The sequence below is a fragment of the Bubalus kerabau genome, chromosome 7 (genome assembly GCF_029407905.1).
Source record: "Bubalus kerabau isolate K-KA32 ecotype Philippines breed swamp buffalo chromosome 7, PCC_UOA_SB_1v2, whole genome shotgun sequence".
In the NCBI taxonomy this organism is placed as follows: domain Eukaryota; kingdom Metazoa; phylum Chordata; class Mammalia; order Artiodactyla; family Bovidae; genus Bubalus; species Bubalus kerabau.
In genome coordinates, this window is record NC_073630.1 from 23,863,906 (window position 1) to 23,881,575 (window position 17,670).

Consider the following 17,670-nt stretch of genomic DNA (forward strand, 5'->3'; position numbering starts at 1 on the left):
CACACAGTCTTGTAATATGTCTGGTAATATTTCTTTCAGTGATTATTTAACTATTGCAGTTTTGCCTTATATATTTCCCACAAGTTCCCACCTATTTCTTAGATTAAAAGCTCTCTGAGGACAAGGACCCATCATCATCATTATAATTTTTTTGCCCTTAAAGTGATCAAGCAATGTAGCTAGATAAGTAATTGAAAGTGAAAGTGAAGTTGCACAGTCATGTAGGACTCTTTATGACCCCATGGACTGTAGCCTATCAGGCTCCTCCGTCCATGGGATTTTCCAGGCAAGAGTGCTGGAGTGGATTGCCATTTCTTCTCCAGGGGATCTTCCTGACCCAGGAATCGAACCAGGTCTCCCGCATTGCAGGCAGACGCTTTACCGTCTGAGCCACCAGGGAAGCCCAAGTAATTGATGGTTAGCCCAAAATCTGAGGTAATAGTTGCGCTGGCTAGAGACAGTATGATTTTCTAAAGTAAAATTCAAAAAATCCACTATTAGTATCGTCAACTACAAACTGGCACTTGCCAAGAGCATTGCCAGCGGCTCAACATCAAGGACATTTGCCACCTGCATCTGCAGAGATTGAACCCTGCGCTGCTCTAGCTGCTGACCTTCAACACCCCCTGAGGAAGCTCAGGGTGGAGTGAGGCACTCTGTGCTCCAGGCACTCTGATGGAACAGGTCTTTGGATAGTCAGATATTTTCAGGAACTGATTTCATAAGCCAATCTTTGCATCTCCTCATATCTAGAAAAGTACTAAATCCCTTCATGATGACATCAGCTCCTAATAACTAGCAGAAAACCTTTTGTAAAATGAGTGCTTAATTGCATTGAACTCCCCCTTCACCAAAATATTATCTATTGACCTTCCCACACTGCCTCTTTGGAGCAGTCTCCCAGAACTAACTGAGGTGCTATCTCCTCATTTGCAGTCCTCATTTTGCCCCAAATAAAACTTAACTTGCAGCTCTCAAGTTGTGCATCTTTTTTAGCCGACAGGATTTAAGATCGTCTGAGGTTCTACCACTTACTGTTTGATTTTTGTTGAGTTACATAATCTCTCAGAACCACATATTTCTCCTGTGTAAAGTTAATAATGGTATCCTTATCATAGGATTGTTGTGATTTTGAAATGTGTTAATACAAATAAATTGGTTAAGAGTATGTCATACAGAAAAAAAAAACAATAAATCCTTAGCTATAATTATTTATTTTATGTACACAAGGGCCTATGTGACTCCTAGGGTAGTGGGTGAAGATGCAAATTTGGGAGTTAGTTATGGAAAGAATGAAGGGTATTTCCTCATATAGATTACCATCATCCTTGGCAAGGGAGCAAACTAAGCTCTTGACATCATGGTCAAGTGAGCTATGAGTGTCTCTCATTTTTTCAAAACCTTTTAGAAACAATGATCACACTGTACACAGTCAAGTTAAATAGAATGATATAATAAGTCAGTGTAAGTCCATTGTCTCTTAAATACAACCACGCCCTTCCATCCTGCCATTCCAGACAGTTTTTCACCTGAAAGGCATTCCTAGGACATTGATCCCATCATTTTTCAGAACATAAAAGAAAGAAAGAAAAAAAAAAAGAGGGCAACAACAGATGCTTTCTCTCATCCATCTACAATCTGTGCTTCCCAGCATGTCCTTCATCTAATGCACTGTTACCCGCTTGCACGCCAGGAAAAAGTACAATAAACAAGCTATGCATACAACATGCATGTAATAACCACACACACATGCTCCTGTGTTTGCTACAGACCACCAGCCTGACCCCACTGAAGTAAGCCAAGTTATCTCCCTGCCTCTTCCTCTGGCATCCTCGGGCCATAAATTAATGAAAGGAAAGGTCTAATAATAGTTACATGACCACTACAGACAAAAGGCTGCAGTAGAAAATACCTGTCTTTGGGACTTTTTTCCTACTCCTCAGTCATGGCTGCTCTCCCAGGAGAAAGCAGAGCCTTTATGCTACCTCCTGATGGCCTCTCCAGGTTCAAGCGATCATTACAGCTCCTGCAAACCACTGCAATTTCCTCAGCTCCTGTCTCGACCCACTCTGACACATTCCACACTTTTATGCAGAAGAATTTTCTAAGAACACAAGTCCGATCTCATTCCACTTTTGTTTAAAATTCTTTAATCAAAAATCTCATTCTATTATACATTGTAGTCATACGTGCATTATGTCATACATCTACCTAGAAACTAAAGTCATGTGAGGGCTCAAACTGCCTTACTCATATTAAGCAATCTTCACTCATTCATTCAAAAATATATATAATGGGAAATTCCATGGCGTTCCAGTGTTTAGGACATGGAGCTTTCACTGCTGAGGGCCCAGGTTCAATCCCCGGTCAGAGAACTAAGACCCCACCTGGCTTGGCTAAAAAAAAAGTGTATATATATAATATACGTATATATATTATATATATACACGTATAATGAATATATGTTGTGTACCAGGCATTACACTAGCCCTTAAAGAGATGAGTCAGATCATTCCCTTCAATTTATTCAAAATCATATCAGAGGAGGAGAGGACATTCAACCATGTGAACAGAAAATTAAAATATATATAAATTATTTACATATTATACTACAATTTCAATATATGTTATGATTGCAGAGGCACCAATTAATATAGGGGCTTCTACTAAACCCCTGAACAGGCTAAGAAAGGCTTCTTGGAAGAAGTACTGTCTAAACTGATACCTAAAGCATAAGCAGATGTGTATGCAGAACCAGGAACTACCAGCAGTCTATGAAGACTGGAGCAGTAGCAAAGGATAAGACTTGGGAAATATACAGGAACCAGATCGTAAAAAGACTTAAGCCACTTTTAAGTGTTCGAAGTTTGTCTTAAAGGTATTTAACTGTTCTTAAAAAATGAGCAGTATGGTTAGGTTTGTACTTTTAAAAGACCACTCTAATTAGAGTATAGTAGTTATTCAAAATATTTCTAGAACACATGAATAGCTAAGTCTCATCAGCATATGAAAAAAATTCAAGAATTCAAAAAAAGAGAAATTGGCAAATCAGCGGTGGCTGTGAAGTCCTAGAAATATTTTATGGAAAAAGTGTATCTGGGTTTTTAAAAGTGTAAGATTTTGAGAGGGTAATTCAAGGAAATGAAGGATAACCCAGCTGGGAACAGGAAACGGTGCAAGGAAAAAAATGAGGTAAAAAGTGCTTGAATAAAAATATACGGTGAAGTCATAGAAGAGTAACTAGTTTAATGTAGTGAGTGCTAGATCTGGGCAGGTTAGGTTGATATCTCAGGGTTAACCTTGCTTGCAGAGCCTCAAATGCCAGACTCCAGATTTAGACTTCACCAGCCAAGAGAATTCATGGAGGAGAACTGAAAGGAGAGAGGCATACTCCAAGTAGTGCTTTATGAAGATTGACTATGAATTAAAAGATGTTTTAAAACAACCTATGAATGAAAAAAAAAAGATGCAGGAGCTATGCTGGAAGATTTGTATCAAATGAAAAAATGCAGTTTGGAGAGAGAAGCAAAAGTCAAAGGCTGAGTGAAGGCGGGAAACAAAGGTTGCCTCACACGCCAACCTGCCACACCCACACCCCCATCACCCCCACTAACCCTCCCCAGGAGACTGATTTAAATAGAAACATTTCCTGCAGCTGAGTGTGATAATTTAGAAATTAGGGGTTTTGAAGGAGAAATGAAGAGAAAAGACCACTTGGAGAATGAGATAGGACTATCAGAACAAACAAAAGGTGGCGCTGAGCCCATTCTTAAATCCCCTCAATTAATCACCCAGGGTGTTCACTCAGTTGGGGCTTCCCTTTGTATTCTACACTTGATCTTAGCCAAAAGGCCAAGAAGCGATCCCTTTGTATTCTAGAAACTCCCTCAGATAGAGCAGACCTACACTTTGTCTTAGGCCCCAGAGACCCATTTAGATAAAAGAGCTCCTTCCTCTCACTTGTTTGGCCTACTTCTTCTACCTGCTCTTTGTACCCTCAGAAACCATAAGAAGCAAAACAGTAAACTCAATCATTCTATTGTCTCCAGTTTGAACTCAGGTCACTTTGATCTCCCAAAGCAACAAGCTAATTTAATAGTACTTGCTGAAGGCAATGGCACCCTACTCCAGTACTCTTGCCTGGAAAATCCCATGGATGGAGGAGCCTGGTAGGCTCCAGTCCATGGGGTCGCTAAGAGTCGGGCAAGACTGAGCGACTTCATTTTCACTTTTCAGTTTCATGCATTGGAGAAGGAAATCGCAACCCACTCCAGTATTCTTGCCTGGAGAATCCCAGGGACAGAGGAACCTGGTGGGCTGCCGTCTATGGGGTCACACAGAGTCGGACATGACTGAAGCGACTTAGCAGCAGCAGCAGCAGCAGCACATGCTAGCAAGGTAATGCTCAAAATCCTTCAAGATAGGCTTCAGCAGTATATAAACCGAGAACTCCCAGATATGCTGCTGCTAAGTCGCTGCTAAGAAACAACGTCATTTGTAAATAGATCTCATATAAGATTCAATAAATCCCTGGCCCAAAGAAATAAATTCTATCTTTTCAACTGTCCTCAAAGTCAGAAAATCATGTTTTTCACATATATTATTATTCTACTTTGTTGCAGGTGAGGAAAATGAAGTTACCTTCTTTAAGGTATGGAGATATTAACAGCCCTAAATTTTGCTCAAAACTGGATAGTCTCCTGCTGGAGCAGATGTAAATGCCAGCAAATTAACAGATTCTTCTGGAATGGCATTTCACTGGACATGATTTAACTGATGATGGTTGTTATCAGTAGAACTTTTTAGAACATCAAACAGATGTTTGCTAGGTCTGATCAAGTGATAAATTTTCCTTGGCTTCCCTTTGTTTCCAAAGTAATTAGGGGCTTTTCCCCATCTCTTTGATGTCCACAGAGGCCATAATGAGGGTAGTTAAATACGCAAACAGAAGAATGAAAAACAAGGTGTCAACATACATATAATTTACCTATTGAGGTACCTACCTACTTATAAGCTGGGAATCATACTGCTAACAAACTTAAGCAACTTTCCTAAATTATTTAGGTATATTTTCCACTGTCTTTGTCAAGGTGTGGCTCAGGGGTCTTTTGTCCCTTTATAGTTCATCAGCACCTTCAAACATTGCAAGATAAGGAGATAATTTAAGTCAAAACAATGTGTAGGCTACAGATATGCAGCTGCAAGTCAAGTCCCCAGGCATCTTTCCAAGCATATGACTGACCACTCCTGCTCTTATCTAGAAATGCTTTAGTCAGCTCAGCTGTTCCCTTGATTGAAGAGTCTGCAACTAGATGGAAAATACTTACCAAGTTAGTTGTTTGCCTTATTTTCTAAAACATCAATATAATATGAAGTCATTTCAGCTTTTCCAATGTATTATTTCTTAGCCATTACATTCTGGTATGTAATGCCATGCAAGAATCAGATAGACAGTTTACTAAAGAACTTGCATAAGAAGACCATAAAACCCTTCTAGATCAAAGGACACGCACTCTGATACCTCATGGCATCAGAATCTTATACTTCTTATGTACTGCATGTTTCAATTGAGGTAAAATATTTCTAACAAAATGAATGCCAAACTATAAGGTTATCAACAAAGAATTTATCTGATTAAAGGGGCCTCCCTGGTGGCTCAGCTGGTAAAGAATCTGCCTGCAATGTGGGAGACCTGGGTTCAATCCCTGGGTTGTGAAGATGCCCTGGAGAAGGGAAGGGCTACCCACTCCAGTATTTATTCTTGCCTGGAGAATCCCATGGACAGAGAAGCCTGGCGGGCTACAGTCCATAGGGTCACAAGAGTCTGACACGACTTAGCAACTAAACCACCACCACCACCCACTCCAGTATTCCGGCCTGGAGAATTCCATGAACTGTATAGTCCATGGGGTCACAAAGACACGACTGAGCGACCTTCACTTCACTATCTGATTAAAATTTCCCTAATTGTAATCGAAGGCCAGATACGTTGGGAAACTCTAGATTTCCAGGAGTAGAGTAACAGTATAACATTCCCAAACATTTTTTGACGTTCCCAAACATTCTGGACCACAAAACTTTTTGTAACACAAACTAACATCACCCAGAAGTGACAAACAATATGGAAAGTACTGAATACTGCCATTCATCATCAGTTATCACTGGAACCACAGCAGAAGGGGGGAAAAAAAACAATCAAAGCACTGAGTTAACAGAGTTTTAAAAAGGAGAGGGGATTTTGGGGGAGGATGCTAAAAGCACACTTTGCTTATTTCACAACTTTAAGAAATAATCATAGGCTATTTATTATGGAAATAATGAAGAATCTCTAATACCCTTTTTGAAGTTTACTGACAGGTATGGTCTTAACTGCGCCTAGGTAACTTAGGGTGATCCTTAAATCTTAGGAATTACCAAACGCCTAAATAATGCTGTGTATCTGTACTAAGATAGGTTTTTTTCTTTTTGTTTGAATGAATGAATATTAGAACCAAACTTTTGACCTGATAGATGAATAAAAACTGGCTCTAAACCCAGTTCCATCACCAGTTGACGTGTGATCTTGGTCTCGGGGCCCCCTCGGCCTGCTGGTCTCTATACAATAAGCCCTTCAGCCCTAAGTGCCTCCTGTAACTTACAGGGGAAAGACAGAACTACATTATACCTTGCTAACAGCTGTTACCCACCAAGCAGCTGTTAACGGGGGTGCCTGTGAGCCACTGTCTCTGCCAGGAAGACTTCAGTACGCCATTCGTATCTCAAACGCATCTCTCAAGGTGCTTCCCGCACTCAACTACTTCATAAACTTTTGCATAAAATCTTATAACCACAAGCGTCCGACGGCTCAATTCATCGGGCATAAAACTGCAGTTTCTGGTTCCCTCGTCACCGCCAGCCCTTTAACCTCGGCTAGAAGGTCAGATCCAGTTAAAAAAACAAAACAAAACAAAACAAAAAACAGGACCCGCCTCACACTTGAGAGACAAAACCAAGTTCTTTCTCCTGCGCTGTCCCCTTTAATCAACGTTCAAGTACAAACGGACGTCTCCGGACACCCCGGCGTTTGGGGAAGGGCGGCCCGGCCCGGCCCTACCTGGTTGAAGTGCAGGTGTCCGGGCTCGGGGGCGCCCTCCACGGGGGCGGCTCCCAGACGCTCCAACAGGCGCCCGAGCTGCGCCGCCGACAGGCTCCGGTTGGCGCCGAACACGCTCAGCACATCCTCGCTGAAGGCGAGCCAGGGCACCTCCGCCTCCCCTCCGAGGCCAGCGGCCGCCAACAGCAGGAGCCCAGCCACCGCTCGACCCGGAGCCATCGTGGCCGCGGTTGCGCCTCACGGGCCCAAAACGGACTAGAGCGCACAGGGACTGGACGGGCGCAGCCTCGTCGGTGCCCAAGGGCTCCCGTCAGGCGTCGGCGCCGGTCCGGGTCAGCGGTGGCGCGGGGCGCACCTGGTCCTCCGGCGCCTTCGAAATAGCAGCAGCCCGCGACCTGCCGGGCATTGAAGTGGCGGTGCAGCCGGGCGGGGAGGGCGAGGTGGGAGCGATAGACAGAGCGGGCCCCCGGGCCTCCTGGAGAGCCTGAGATAAAAAGGACAAAGGGGGACAGAGATAAAGGTCACCCGGCTACCCGCCGGTCGGCCTCGGGAGCATTGCGAGACCGGACCCCTCGGACGCCCCGCCGGGCTTGGGGCCAACTGCCCCGGAGCGGAGTTTGCAGACATTCCAGGATTAGCTTGCAGTGTGAAGACACATGCTCCTTCCGGATCTAAAGCCCCAAATCACGTCACTTTTTAGGAAGAAAACTACACTGGCTACAGAACCCCACCTCCCCTTCCTTTCTTTCTGATTAGTTCCATCTGCAAACTTAGAAGGGGTGAGGCGTGCAGTCCCCAGCCAGCTGCAGGAAATGGCCCCTTCGGAGTTCGGGGGTTTGACCTTCTAAACGGGACCCTCCCTCTCCCAGATCTCCCAGATCTTCCTTGGCAAGCAGAGAAGTAGGTGAGCTGACCTGCTAACCTCTCACCTCGCCTGTGTATTTCTGCGTCTGCTTTTGTCCACGTAAATCAGTCCCTCTCTCTCTCCTTCTTTCTTCCCTCCACTCCCTCCCTCCCCCTCTCTCAACACTATCCCCGGCGAGTCCGCGGTAAAAACGCTGAGCTCCGGCCCCGCGCTCTTTACAAATAACCAGAGGAGGAGGGCCCTATCCCCGCCTCCCCGCAGCACGTGGTGACACGCTCGCCGGCCTGGACTCCCGCGCGCGTCCATGCCGGGGCGCACAGCCGCTGTCGTCCGCTCTTGGCGGGCGGGGCGCACTCCTACCCCCAGCGGCGCCGGCTCCCCACCCTCACCCTCGGGGAGTTACCTGAATGCCACCTCCCGGTCGATCTCCCTCGCCTCCTTTCTGACCTTGGTGGTCTCTTTGTTACCTTGTTGAAACCAGCTTCCTGAAATGGAGCCTGGAACCCTCAGCATTGTCTAAGAGATTAGCCGGAATTGCTTTTTTGTCTTACTTCTTAAAGTCAAGAGAAAAAGGAAACCCAATCTGCAGCGGCGGTGGCGAGCTCAGAGCCGGCACTGCTCTACCCGGCCCTTCCTGACGCCGCACGGGATATCCGCAGATCAGAGTGAATTGTTTGTTTGTTCAGATGAGAGTTCAAGAAAAGCCGACTTAGGTGTAAGGTCAACAAGTTTGTGTAAAGTGTACGCGGTGTTTGAGGGCAAAGGTTGTGTCTGGTAGCTACCACTGTCCAGAAATAAACTGAAACCACGATTCACTGTGACAGAAAGACGGTAAGAGGAATTCAGAGCGCTGTTCTTGTATTTCACGGGGGAGAGTGCACGGCTTCCTAAAACTGCACGTTTTAAAAGAGGCATTTAGATCCAGACAAGGGGCAGGCAATCTCATTTTCCACGAGGAACTTAGATGACGGAAGAAAGAGACACGGAGAGAAAATTCCAGAAGGATGATCTAGGGGGACATATCTGCAGGACTGTCCCTATGGAGAAAATTTTGTTGTTGTTTAGTCACTAAAGTTGTGTCCAACTCTTTTGTGACCCCATGAACTGTAGCCCACCAGGCTCCTCTATCCCTGGGCTTCCCAGGCAAGAGTACTGGAATAGGTTGCCATTGCCTGTTCCAGGGGATCTTCCCCAGGGATCAGAACTGCATCTCCTGCTTTGCAAGCATGCTTTACCACTGAGCCACCAGGGAAGCCCACGAAGAAGGTTTGCCTGTGTTCTAACCAGAGAGCTTGGAAGGCAGCAATAAGAGGAAAAAGTTACCGAGAGGAAGATTTCTGCAGAAAATAAGGCACAACTGCTTTGGGAGGTAGTGATTTCCCCATGATTGAAAGTGATTCAAACTCATGGGTATGTAGTAGGATTCCTGCCTTGGAGGAGTATCAACAAAATGATCTTTAAGGTGTGTCCCTTCCAATTATGAAATCTGTGTGTTTGTTGTTACTAATTTACAGAATTACATTGGCGCCAAAGGGCAAATATTTCACCAAGGGCCTGAAATACGTTCATATCACACTTACGTTCTTAAATTACACAACTGATGGGGGACACTTCAAGATTTTTCTTGGATCCTTACATATAGCTTGTTGCCCATTTTTCCTTTTGACCCCAATAACTCAAGGTGATTCTTGGAAATCAATGAATGTTCTAAATGATTCACCTAAACCCAGCAAGTTGTTCATTCCTACTGGAACTGCAACATGGATAAGATGTTGAACTTTCCACAAATGTGAATGGGTTTCAAGTAATACAAATTTTATATTGTGGATTTTTAAAATAAAATTTTATTCATCAGCTATTTGGCTCTCTCTCTCACATTTTGCTTGGATGGGCTGGATGAAGCACAAACTAGAATCAAGATTGCTAGGAGAAATATCAATAACCTCAGATATGCAGATGACACCACCCTTATGGCAGAAAGCAAAGAAGAACTAAAGAGCTTCTTGATGGAAGTGAAAGAGAAGAGTGAAAAATTTGGCTTAAAGCTCAACATTCAGAAAACGAAGATCATGGAATCCAGTCCCATCATTTCATGGCAAATAGATGGGGAAACAATGGAAACAGTGGCAGACTTTATCTTGGGGGGCTCCAAAATCACTGCAGATGGTGACTGCAGCCATGAAATTAAAAGATGCTTGCTCCTTGGAAGAAAAGTTATGACCAACCTAGACAGCATATGCAAAAGCAGAGATACATTACTTTGCCAACAAAGGTCTGTCTAGTCAAGGCTATGGTTTTTCCAGTGGTCATGTATGGATGTGAGAGTTGGACTATAAAGAAAGCTGAGCACCAAAGAATTGATGCTTTCGAACTGTGGTGTTGGAGAAGACTCTTGAGAGTCCCTTGAACTGCAAGGAGATCTAACCACTCCATCCTAAAAGAAATCAGTCCTGAATATACATTGGAAGAACTGACGTTGAAGCTGAAACTCCAATACTCTGGCCACCTGATGCAAAGAACTGACTCATGGAAAAGACTCTGATGCTGGGAAAAATTGAAGGTGGAAGGAGAAGGGGACAACAGAGGATGAGATGGTTGGATGGCATCACCAACTCAATGGACATGAGTTTGATTAAACTCCGGGAGTTAGTGATGGACAGGGAGGTCTGGCATGCTGTTGTCCATGGGGTCGCAAAGAGTCAGACACGACTGAGCGACTAAACTGAACTGAACTGATATACATTTTGCCAAACCATCAATCTTACATGATGATAAATAGAATGAATAATCAACCTGCTCGGCATCTTTATCAAAAACAGTTAATGTAAGCATGCTATAAAAGACAGTATTCAAAAAATGTTACTAACAACCAAATTGGTGAGGCTAATTTCTAGATCTAATGAAATACAGTCACCAAAATACTACTTACTTAATGTTTTAGGGCCTAAAATATAGCATTATATCAACAATTTCATTATTGAAGAAAAGAACTTCCAATTTAAAATATAAGGTATAATGTAAAAACTAATTTATCTCAGAAATGTGCTGTAAAGGTCCAATAATTTTAAATGATAATAATGAAGAGAAGAGTGCCAAGAACACTGGCCACGATGTAGAAAATTGTTCTTTCTCTTTCTGTGTCACCTGGGAAACCTGGGAGAGTCATTTGACGCTCCTCTGTCCATGGAATTCTCCAGGCAAGAATACAGGAGTTGGTTGCCATTTCCTACTCCAGAGAATCTTCCTGACCCAGGGATCAAACCCAAGTCTCTGGCATTGTAGGCAGATTCTTTACCATCTGAGCCACCAGGGAAGCCCCATTTGACCTCACCAGGTCTAAGTTCCCTCATCTATGAAACAATAAAATTGGGCTAGAAGCACAAATATTCACTCCAGCTTTTTCATTTCTAAATGTCTAATTTAGAAGTCATCTATCGGGGCGGGTGGGTGGGGCATGAAACATCTAGAAGAGAAATAAAAGTTCAATTCTCCAATGAAAAGGGTATTTAACTTCAAATCTTATTAAATTTTCTTAGTCCAAATCTTTTGTTACTATTGCAGATGAAGCACATTGACCACTTTTAAACTTTTCCATGCATTCATTTCCCTCTAGAAGGACTAATGAGCAAACCTGGGAAATGGTATGTCCTTTTCCTTTTTTCCCCTCCTTTCTCTTCTTCTGGAGAAGGAAATGGCAACCCACTCAAGTACTTTTGCCTGGGAAATCCCATGGACGGAGGGGCATGGTAGGCTACAGTCCACGGGGTCGCAAAGAGTTGGACACGACTGAGTGACTTCACTTTCACTTTCTCTTCTTCTCTCTTCCAATCCTAAAGAAGTCATCCTCAGGAGCATAGCATAATAAATAATATCTGTATGGAGGGCAGTCACAGTGGCCCAAAGAAGAGTGTTGGAACTCAAACAAGGGAAGAAGGGTACCCAAGTGGGAGGGAAATTCAGCGTGTGCAGTTAGAGCCCAAGCAGGGTGACAAGGTGTCAAGATTGGGGAGGAAACTAGAAATCAGAGGATGCCTTCCTAAGGTGGTAAGAGCGTCTTCAAGTACCTCCACACACTATGTCAGCACCCAAGTATGATGAGTGAAGCATCCTTTCCAGTATGATTCATCAGAGCCCAGGCTGGAAAGGAGGGCTTCAACAAAAAGCAGTGACATGGTGTAAGGTATCAAGATCAGAGCAAGGGTTATACAGCACCCTTGGTCAGAGTCTGAGAGAAAAAGAAGCTGTTGAGTGTCGAGTCAGAGGCTGGGTGGGTGAGGAGGGCATTCCTGCACAGAATGTCTGAGGTGGACAAGGGTGAGGAGGGAGACCCTGCCAAGCAGCCACACCAGGGTACCAGGGTCTGTGCAGTGAAGACGGCAGTCTGACATGGGAGATGTGATAGTGTGATTTATAATCAGTTCGGTCACTCAGTCATGTGCGACTCTTTAAGACACCATGGACTGCAGCACACCAGGCTTCCCTGTCCATCACCAACTCCCGGAGCTTGCCCAAACTCGTCCATCGAGTTGGTGATGCCATCCAACCATCTTATCCTCTGTTGTCCCCTTCTCCTCCTGCCTTCTATCTTTCCTCATTGGTCTTTTCCAATGAGTCAGTTCTTCACATCAGGTGGCCAAAGTGTTGGAGCTTCAGCTTCAGCATTGGACCTTCCACTGAATACTCAGGACTGATTTCCTTTACAATTGACTGGTTTGATCTCCTTGCAGTCCAAGGGACTCACAAGAGTCTTCTCCAGCACCACAGTTCAAAAGCATAAATTCTTTGGCACTCAACTTTCTTTATGGTCCAACTCTCACATCAATACATGACTACTGGAAGAGCCATAGCTTTGACTAGACAGACTTTTGTTAGTAAAGTAATGTCTATGCTGTCTGGGTTGGTTATAGCTTTTCTTTCAAGGAGCAAGCGTCTTTTAATTTCATGGCTGCAGTCAACATCTGCAGTGATTTTGGAGCCCAAGAAAAGAAAGTCTATCACTGTTTCCATTGTTTTCCCATCTATTTGCCATGAAGTGATGGGACTGGATGCCATGACCTTAGATTTTTGAATGTTGAGTTTTAAGCCAGCTTTTTCACTCTCCTCTTTCACTTTCATTAAGAGGCTCTTTAGTTCCTCTTTGCTTTCTGCCATAAGGGTGGTGTCATCTGCATATCTATCTGAGGTTATTGATATTTCTCCCTGCAATCTAGATTCCAGCTTGTGCTTCTTCCAGCCTGGCATTTCGCATGATGTACTCTGCATATAAGTAGATAAACAGGGTGACAATATACAGCCTTGACATGATGTATAATAAGAAAAACATATTTGTCTTCATTTCTGTTTCTGGCACCAAGCTCCTAAAAGCCTTGGAATTTCCTAGGTGATGCAAGTGTTAAAAAGGTGACTTTTGGACCCCACCTAAGGATGAGGAAAACCAGCCATGTGATGAGAGGGTTTGAACTTTCAATTTGACCCACTGAACTTCTTGGGAGAGGAGAGCAGCTGGAAGTTGACTCATTCACTAATAGTAAGTGGTTAAATCAATCATGCCTATGTAATGAAAGTGAAAGTGAAGTCGCTCAATCATGTCCGACTCTTAGTGACCCCATGGACTACAGCCCACCAGGCCCTCTGTCCATGGGATTTTCCAGGCAAGAGTACTGGAGTGGGGTGCCATTGCCTTCTCCATTAACAGCAGCTAGGCATATTATATTTACTTGGAACTGGTATACTTGGTGACAGCCTTAGTGCCCTCGGACATGGCGTGCTTGGCCAGCTCCCCAGGCAGCAGCAAGCACACGGCAATCTGGATCTCCCTGGATGTGATAGTTGAGCACTTGTTGTAATGCACCAGGCGCGATGCCTCGCCAGCGATGCGCTCGAAAATGTCTTTGACGAAGGAGTTCATGATTCCCATGGCCTTGGACGAGATGCCAGTGTCCGGGTGGACTTACTTCAGCACCTTGTACATGTAGACGGAGTAGCTCTCCTTGCGGCTGCGCTTGCGCTTCTTGCCGTCCTTCTCCTGGGCCTTGGTCACAGCTTTTTTAGAGCCCTTTTTAGGGGCAGGAGCAGACTTAGCCAGTTCAGTCATGCCTATAATGACAACACCCAACAACACAGAATGAAGCCTTTGTAAAAATCCAAAGGATTGGATTGGGAGAGACTGCAGGTTGTTAAACACAAGGAGATTCACCTAGAGTGGTGCATTCAGAGAGGGAAGAAGTTCCACCCACTTTCCACAGACCTTATCCCACGCACCTCTTCCATCAGGCTGTTCCTGAGTTACTTTTTGTAATAAATGAGGGATGTGTTAAGTGTCAGTTGTTGGGCAACCTTTTGCAACCCCATGGACTGTAGCCTGCCAGCCTCCTCTGTCCATGGAATTTTCCAGGCAAGAATACTGGAGTGGGTTACCATTTCCTTCTCCAGAAACTGGGGATAGAGTAGGCAAAATGTTCTCTTGAGTTCTGTGAATCATTGGAACCTCTGATCTATAACCAGTTGATCAGAAGTACAGGTGGCAACCTGAACTTTGTGACTGACATGGGTGGGGTGACTGTCTTGTAAGACTGAGCCTTAAACTGTGGGTTCTGACACTCTCTCTAGGTAGATAGTGTTAGCATGGAGTTGAATTGGGGGACACAGTGGTGTCAGGAATGAACTGGGTACATGTGGAAACCCACCTCCCATTTTGAAATTTGGAATTTCAGAATTGTGGAAGGAGAATCCAAGAAGGAGGGAATCAGGGGGGGAAAGAGATGGCATCAGAAATAGATTAGTTATGTATAAAGAAATCCATTAAATAAATATATTAAAGATAATAGCAATCAGTTTTCTCACTATCAGAGAAGGAACTTGCAAACATCAAGATGGAGAAAGCTAGGATGAGCCCATGATGAGGTGTTGGAGATGTCAGCGTTACTTTGTGGTTTTCAGTATATAAACAAATCAAAACAGATATTGTTGTAAATAATCCCTAGCTCTGTCCATCAGGAGGGGCTGGAAATGGTGATGCCGTAATAACAATAAGCAGACCCAAGGCCCTGAGCTTGGCTTCTAAACACTATGCCCACCAGTAGGAATCAGAGCTCCCTAGGAAAATAAGTTGGTTCCAGGACTGAGCAGGCCAAGACCAAGATAAACCTAGAATCTTTTGCTATGCCTGAAAACAAGAAAATGATCCAAAAATGTAGGAAATGCATGAGAAGTATTCCAAAAGAATGGAACATGGGAGCAGCACACACACTCAGATGGATGGGTGGAGGAGAGGAATCTCTGTACTGCTCTTGCAACTTTTCTTTAAGCTTGTAATTGTATCAAATTGTTAAAAATAATAATAATAAAATAGTAAGTATGAATAAGGAAAGGAGAACATTCCTGCAACAAGTTACACAGAAATTAATAGTAAAATTTGATAAAATCCCAACTTGGTAATACCCCATAAAATTAACAAATTCACTCAATACATATTTTTAGTCTCTGCATCGCAGTCCCTAATATCCGGGAAAAGAAAAGTGAAAATATGCATTTTGTTTTACCTTTAAGAAGCCTGAGGCTTCCCTGGTGGCTCAGTCGTTAAAGCGTCTGTCTGCAATGCAGGAGACCCAGGTTTGATCCCTGGGTTGGGAAAATCCCCTGGAGAAGGAAATGGCAGCCCATTCCAGTACTCTTGCCTGGAAAAGTCCATGGACAGAGTCTGGTAGGCTGTAGTCCATGGGCTTGCAAAGACTCTGACATAATGAAGCGACTTCACTTTCACTTTTCTGTGTTATGCTGTGCTCAAAAAAAAAAAAAAGAAGAAGAAGAAGAAGCCTGTAGTTAAGGTTAGACAGCAGGGAGATGGTTAGTGTTATGGAGATGTTAAAGTTGCAGAGGAGAGAGATTGGAGGACGGATACTGAGCAAATAATTCACAGAGCAGGGAACACTTGAGCTTGAAACATCAGTAGAGGTTTGACAGACAGGGAGTGGAAGCACATTCCAGGACGAAGAAATGCAAAGTAAAAAGCTCCAAGAAACCTGAAGAGCAAGGAGAACTGAAAGAGGGCCTTTGGACCTGAAGAGTCTAGAGTAGGAACTCAAAGTTCCAGGGGGTCAAAGACCTCTTTAGTGATGCTCCAAAAGATTCCTTATGGTCATCTGTGGTAAGAGTTCTCCTCAGTGAATTTAAACCTTCTATTTCCTGTATTATGAGTATCAAATATTATTCCTTCCTTATTATTACAAACATGCCACACATAAAATTCTCAAATGGGACTAAGATAATGATAAAATATTAAATCTGGATAAAATCTGTCCAGATTGTACGTGACCATTCAACCATCAATGCCACAGGAAATGTAGGTAAGTAGTCCGATTTCTGCAAGTTTTCTCTGAACTTAACTCTTAGTCTATAAAATGGGAATTAATATCTGCTCAATCTATGTCACTGAATGTGAAAATCAGATATGATAAGGTGTGTGAAAACCCTTTATACTTAAAACAGAATTTGGTATTATTATAAGCTTTTTCAAATGGTAAGGTAATCTGACCTGTGTAACCAGCCTAGTGAACTGCTTTTGGGAAATGGACAAAAACAACTGTGAGCCTTGAAACAAAGACTACATTATACCTAACTAAATTCTTAAGGTTTTTTTTTTCCCCCAAGGAAAGTAAGTGCTAATCAGAAATGGAACGAATCATAGGTATCGTTGACTCTAATCTAGTCATTTTCGAGTGGAGAAAGAAAACCTCAGGAGAGGTGAGGGACATAGCTAAGTATTATAACAATCAGCCTAAGCCTGTCTCTTTTCATTTTACCACCAAAAGCAAACACCAGGCAATGTTTGGAGAGTGTTACCCTTGTGACTTTAATTTGAATAAGCAAATGAAACTGGAAATTATATCAGCCTATGTTCTTCCTAGCTCTGCTTCCTTCTAATGGACCAATATCCCTGGGCCTTTTGCTCCCATTCAGCTTGGTGTATTTACCATGAGCTCGCCATGGTTTGTGTGCTTTATAATTAATTCCATACAATTTTTTGAAGATATTCCTAGACTTTTTGGAAAATGTATATGCACACTCATAGAAAGATGCTGAGTAAATTAATGAAAAAAGTAAAGAGCAGAATGCGCTGTAAAACAATATGAACAACAGCGTGTGTGTTTATGTGTGCAGGTGTCTGTGTTGCACTTCCAACATCAAACATCTGCAGGTTTATGCACCAAGCTGTTTACAACGTCTTCCTCTTCAAGAGTAGGTTTGAGAAGCAGGTGATTCTGAAGGAAGAATAATGCCTTTCTCTGGAGGGAAGAATGAGAGAAATGTCTGTTTTTTTCTTTTCTTTTTTGCAGTATTATTGGGTTTGCTTTAGTTTTTATTTCTTTTTTATTGAATTAAAATTGCCTTACAGCGTTGTGTTGGTTTCTGCTGTACAACAAAATGAATCTGCTCCATGTATACATATATACCTTCCTTTTAGGACCTCTCTCCCCCTTATCCCCCACCCCCCGCCCATTCAGGTCACCGCAGAGCACCAAGCTGAGTTCCCTGCACTATACATCAGCTTCCTACTAGCTATCTGTTTTACACATGCCAGTGTACATATGTCAGTCCCAGTCTCCCAGTTCATTCCTTCCCCTGCCCCTGCCCATGTCCACCCATCCATTTTTCTATGTCTGCGTCTCTATTCTTGCCCTGTAGATAGATTCATCTGTACCATTTTTCTAGA

At 43.4% G+C, this 17,670-nt stretch overlaps 1 protein-coding gene and 1 long non-coding RNA gene across 3 annotated transcripts in view; one reads left to right on the forward strand and one right to left on the reverse strand.

Annotated features, from left to right (window-relative positions):
- SLC39A8 (solute carrier family 39 member 8) overlaps nt 1–8,613 on the reverse strand; it is an 83,673-nt gene extending 75,060 nt beyond the window's left edge. Inside the window, exons 1-2 of one of the 2 annotated variants that reach the window (XM_055587814.1) lie at nt 8,362–8,613; nt 7,094–7,577 (exon numbers count right to left, since the gene is read on the reverse strand). In XM_055587814.1, the coding sequence (XP_055443789.1) occupies nt 7,094–7,312 (219 nt within the window). In that variant the 5' untranslated portion in view covers nt 7,313–7,577; nt 8,362–8,613. Of the gene's footprint in view, nt 1–7,093; nt 7,578–8,022; nt 8,170–8,361 lie in introns of those variants that run through there. The other variant, XM_055587815.1, reaches the window with a different exon arrangement.
- LOC129657536 (uncharacterized) lies at nt 7,697–17,309 on the forward strand. Its single transcript, XR_008716787.1, has 3 exons — nt 7,697–7,997; nt 13,339–13,485; nt 17,118–17,309. It is a non-coding gene; the product is annotated as an uncharacterized LOC129657536 (long non-coding RNA).
- Nucleotides 17,310–17,670: the final 361 nt, after the last annotated feature.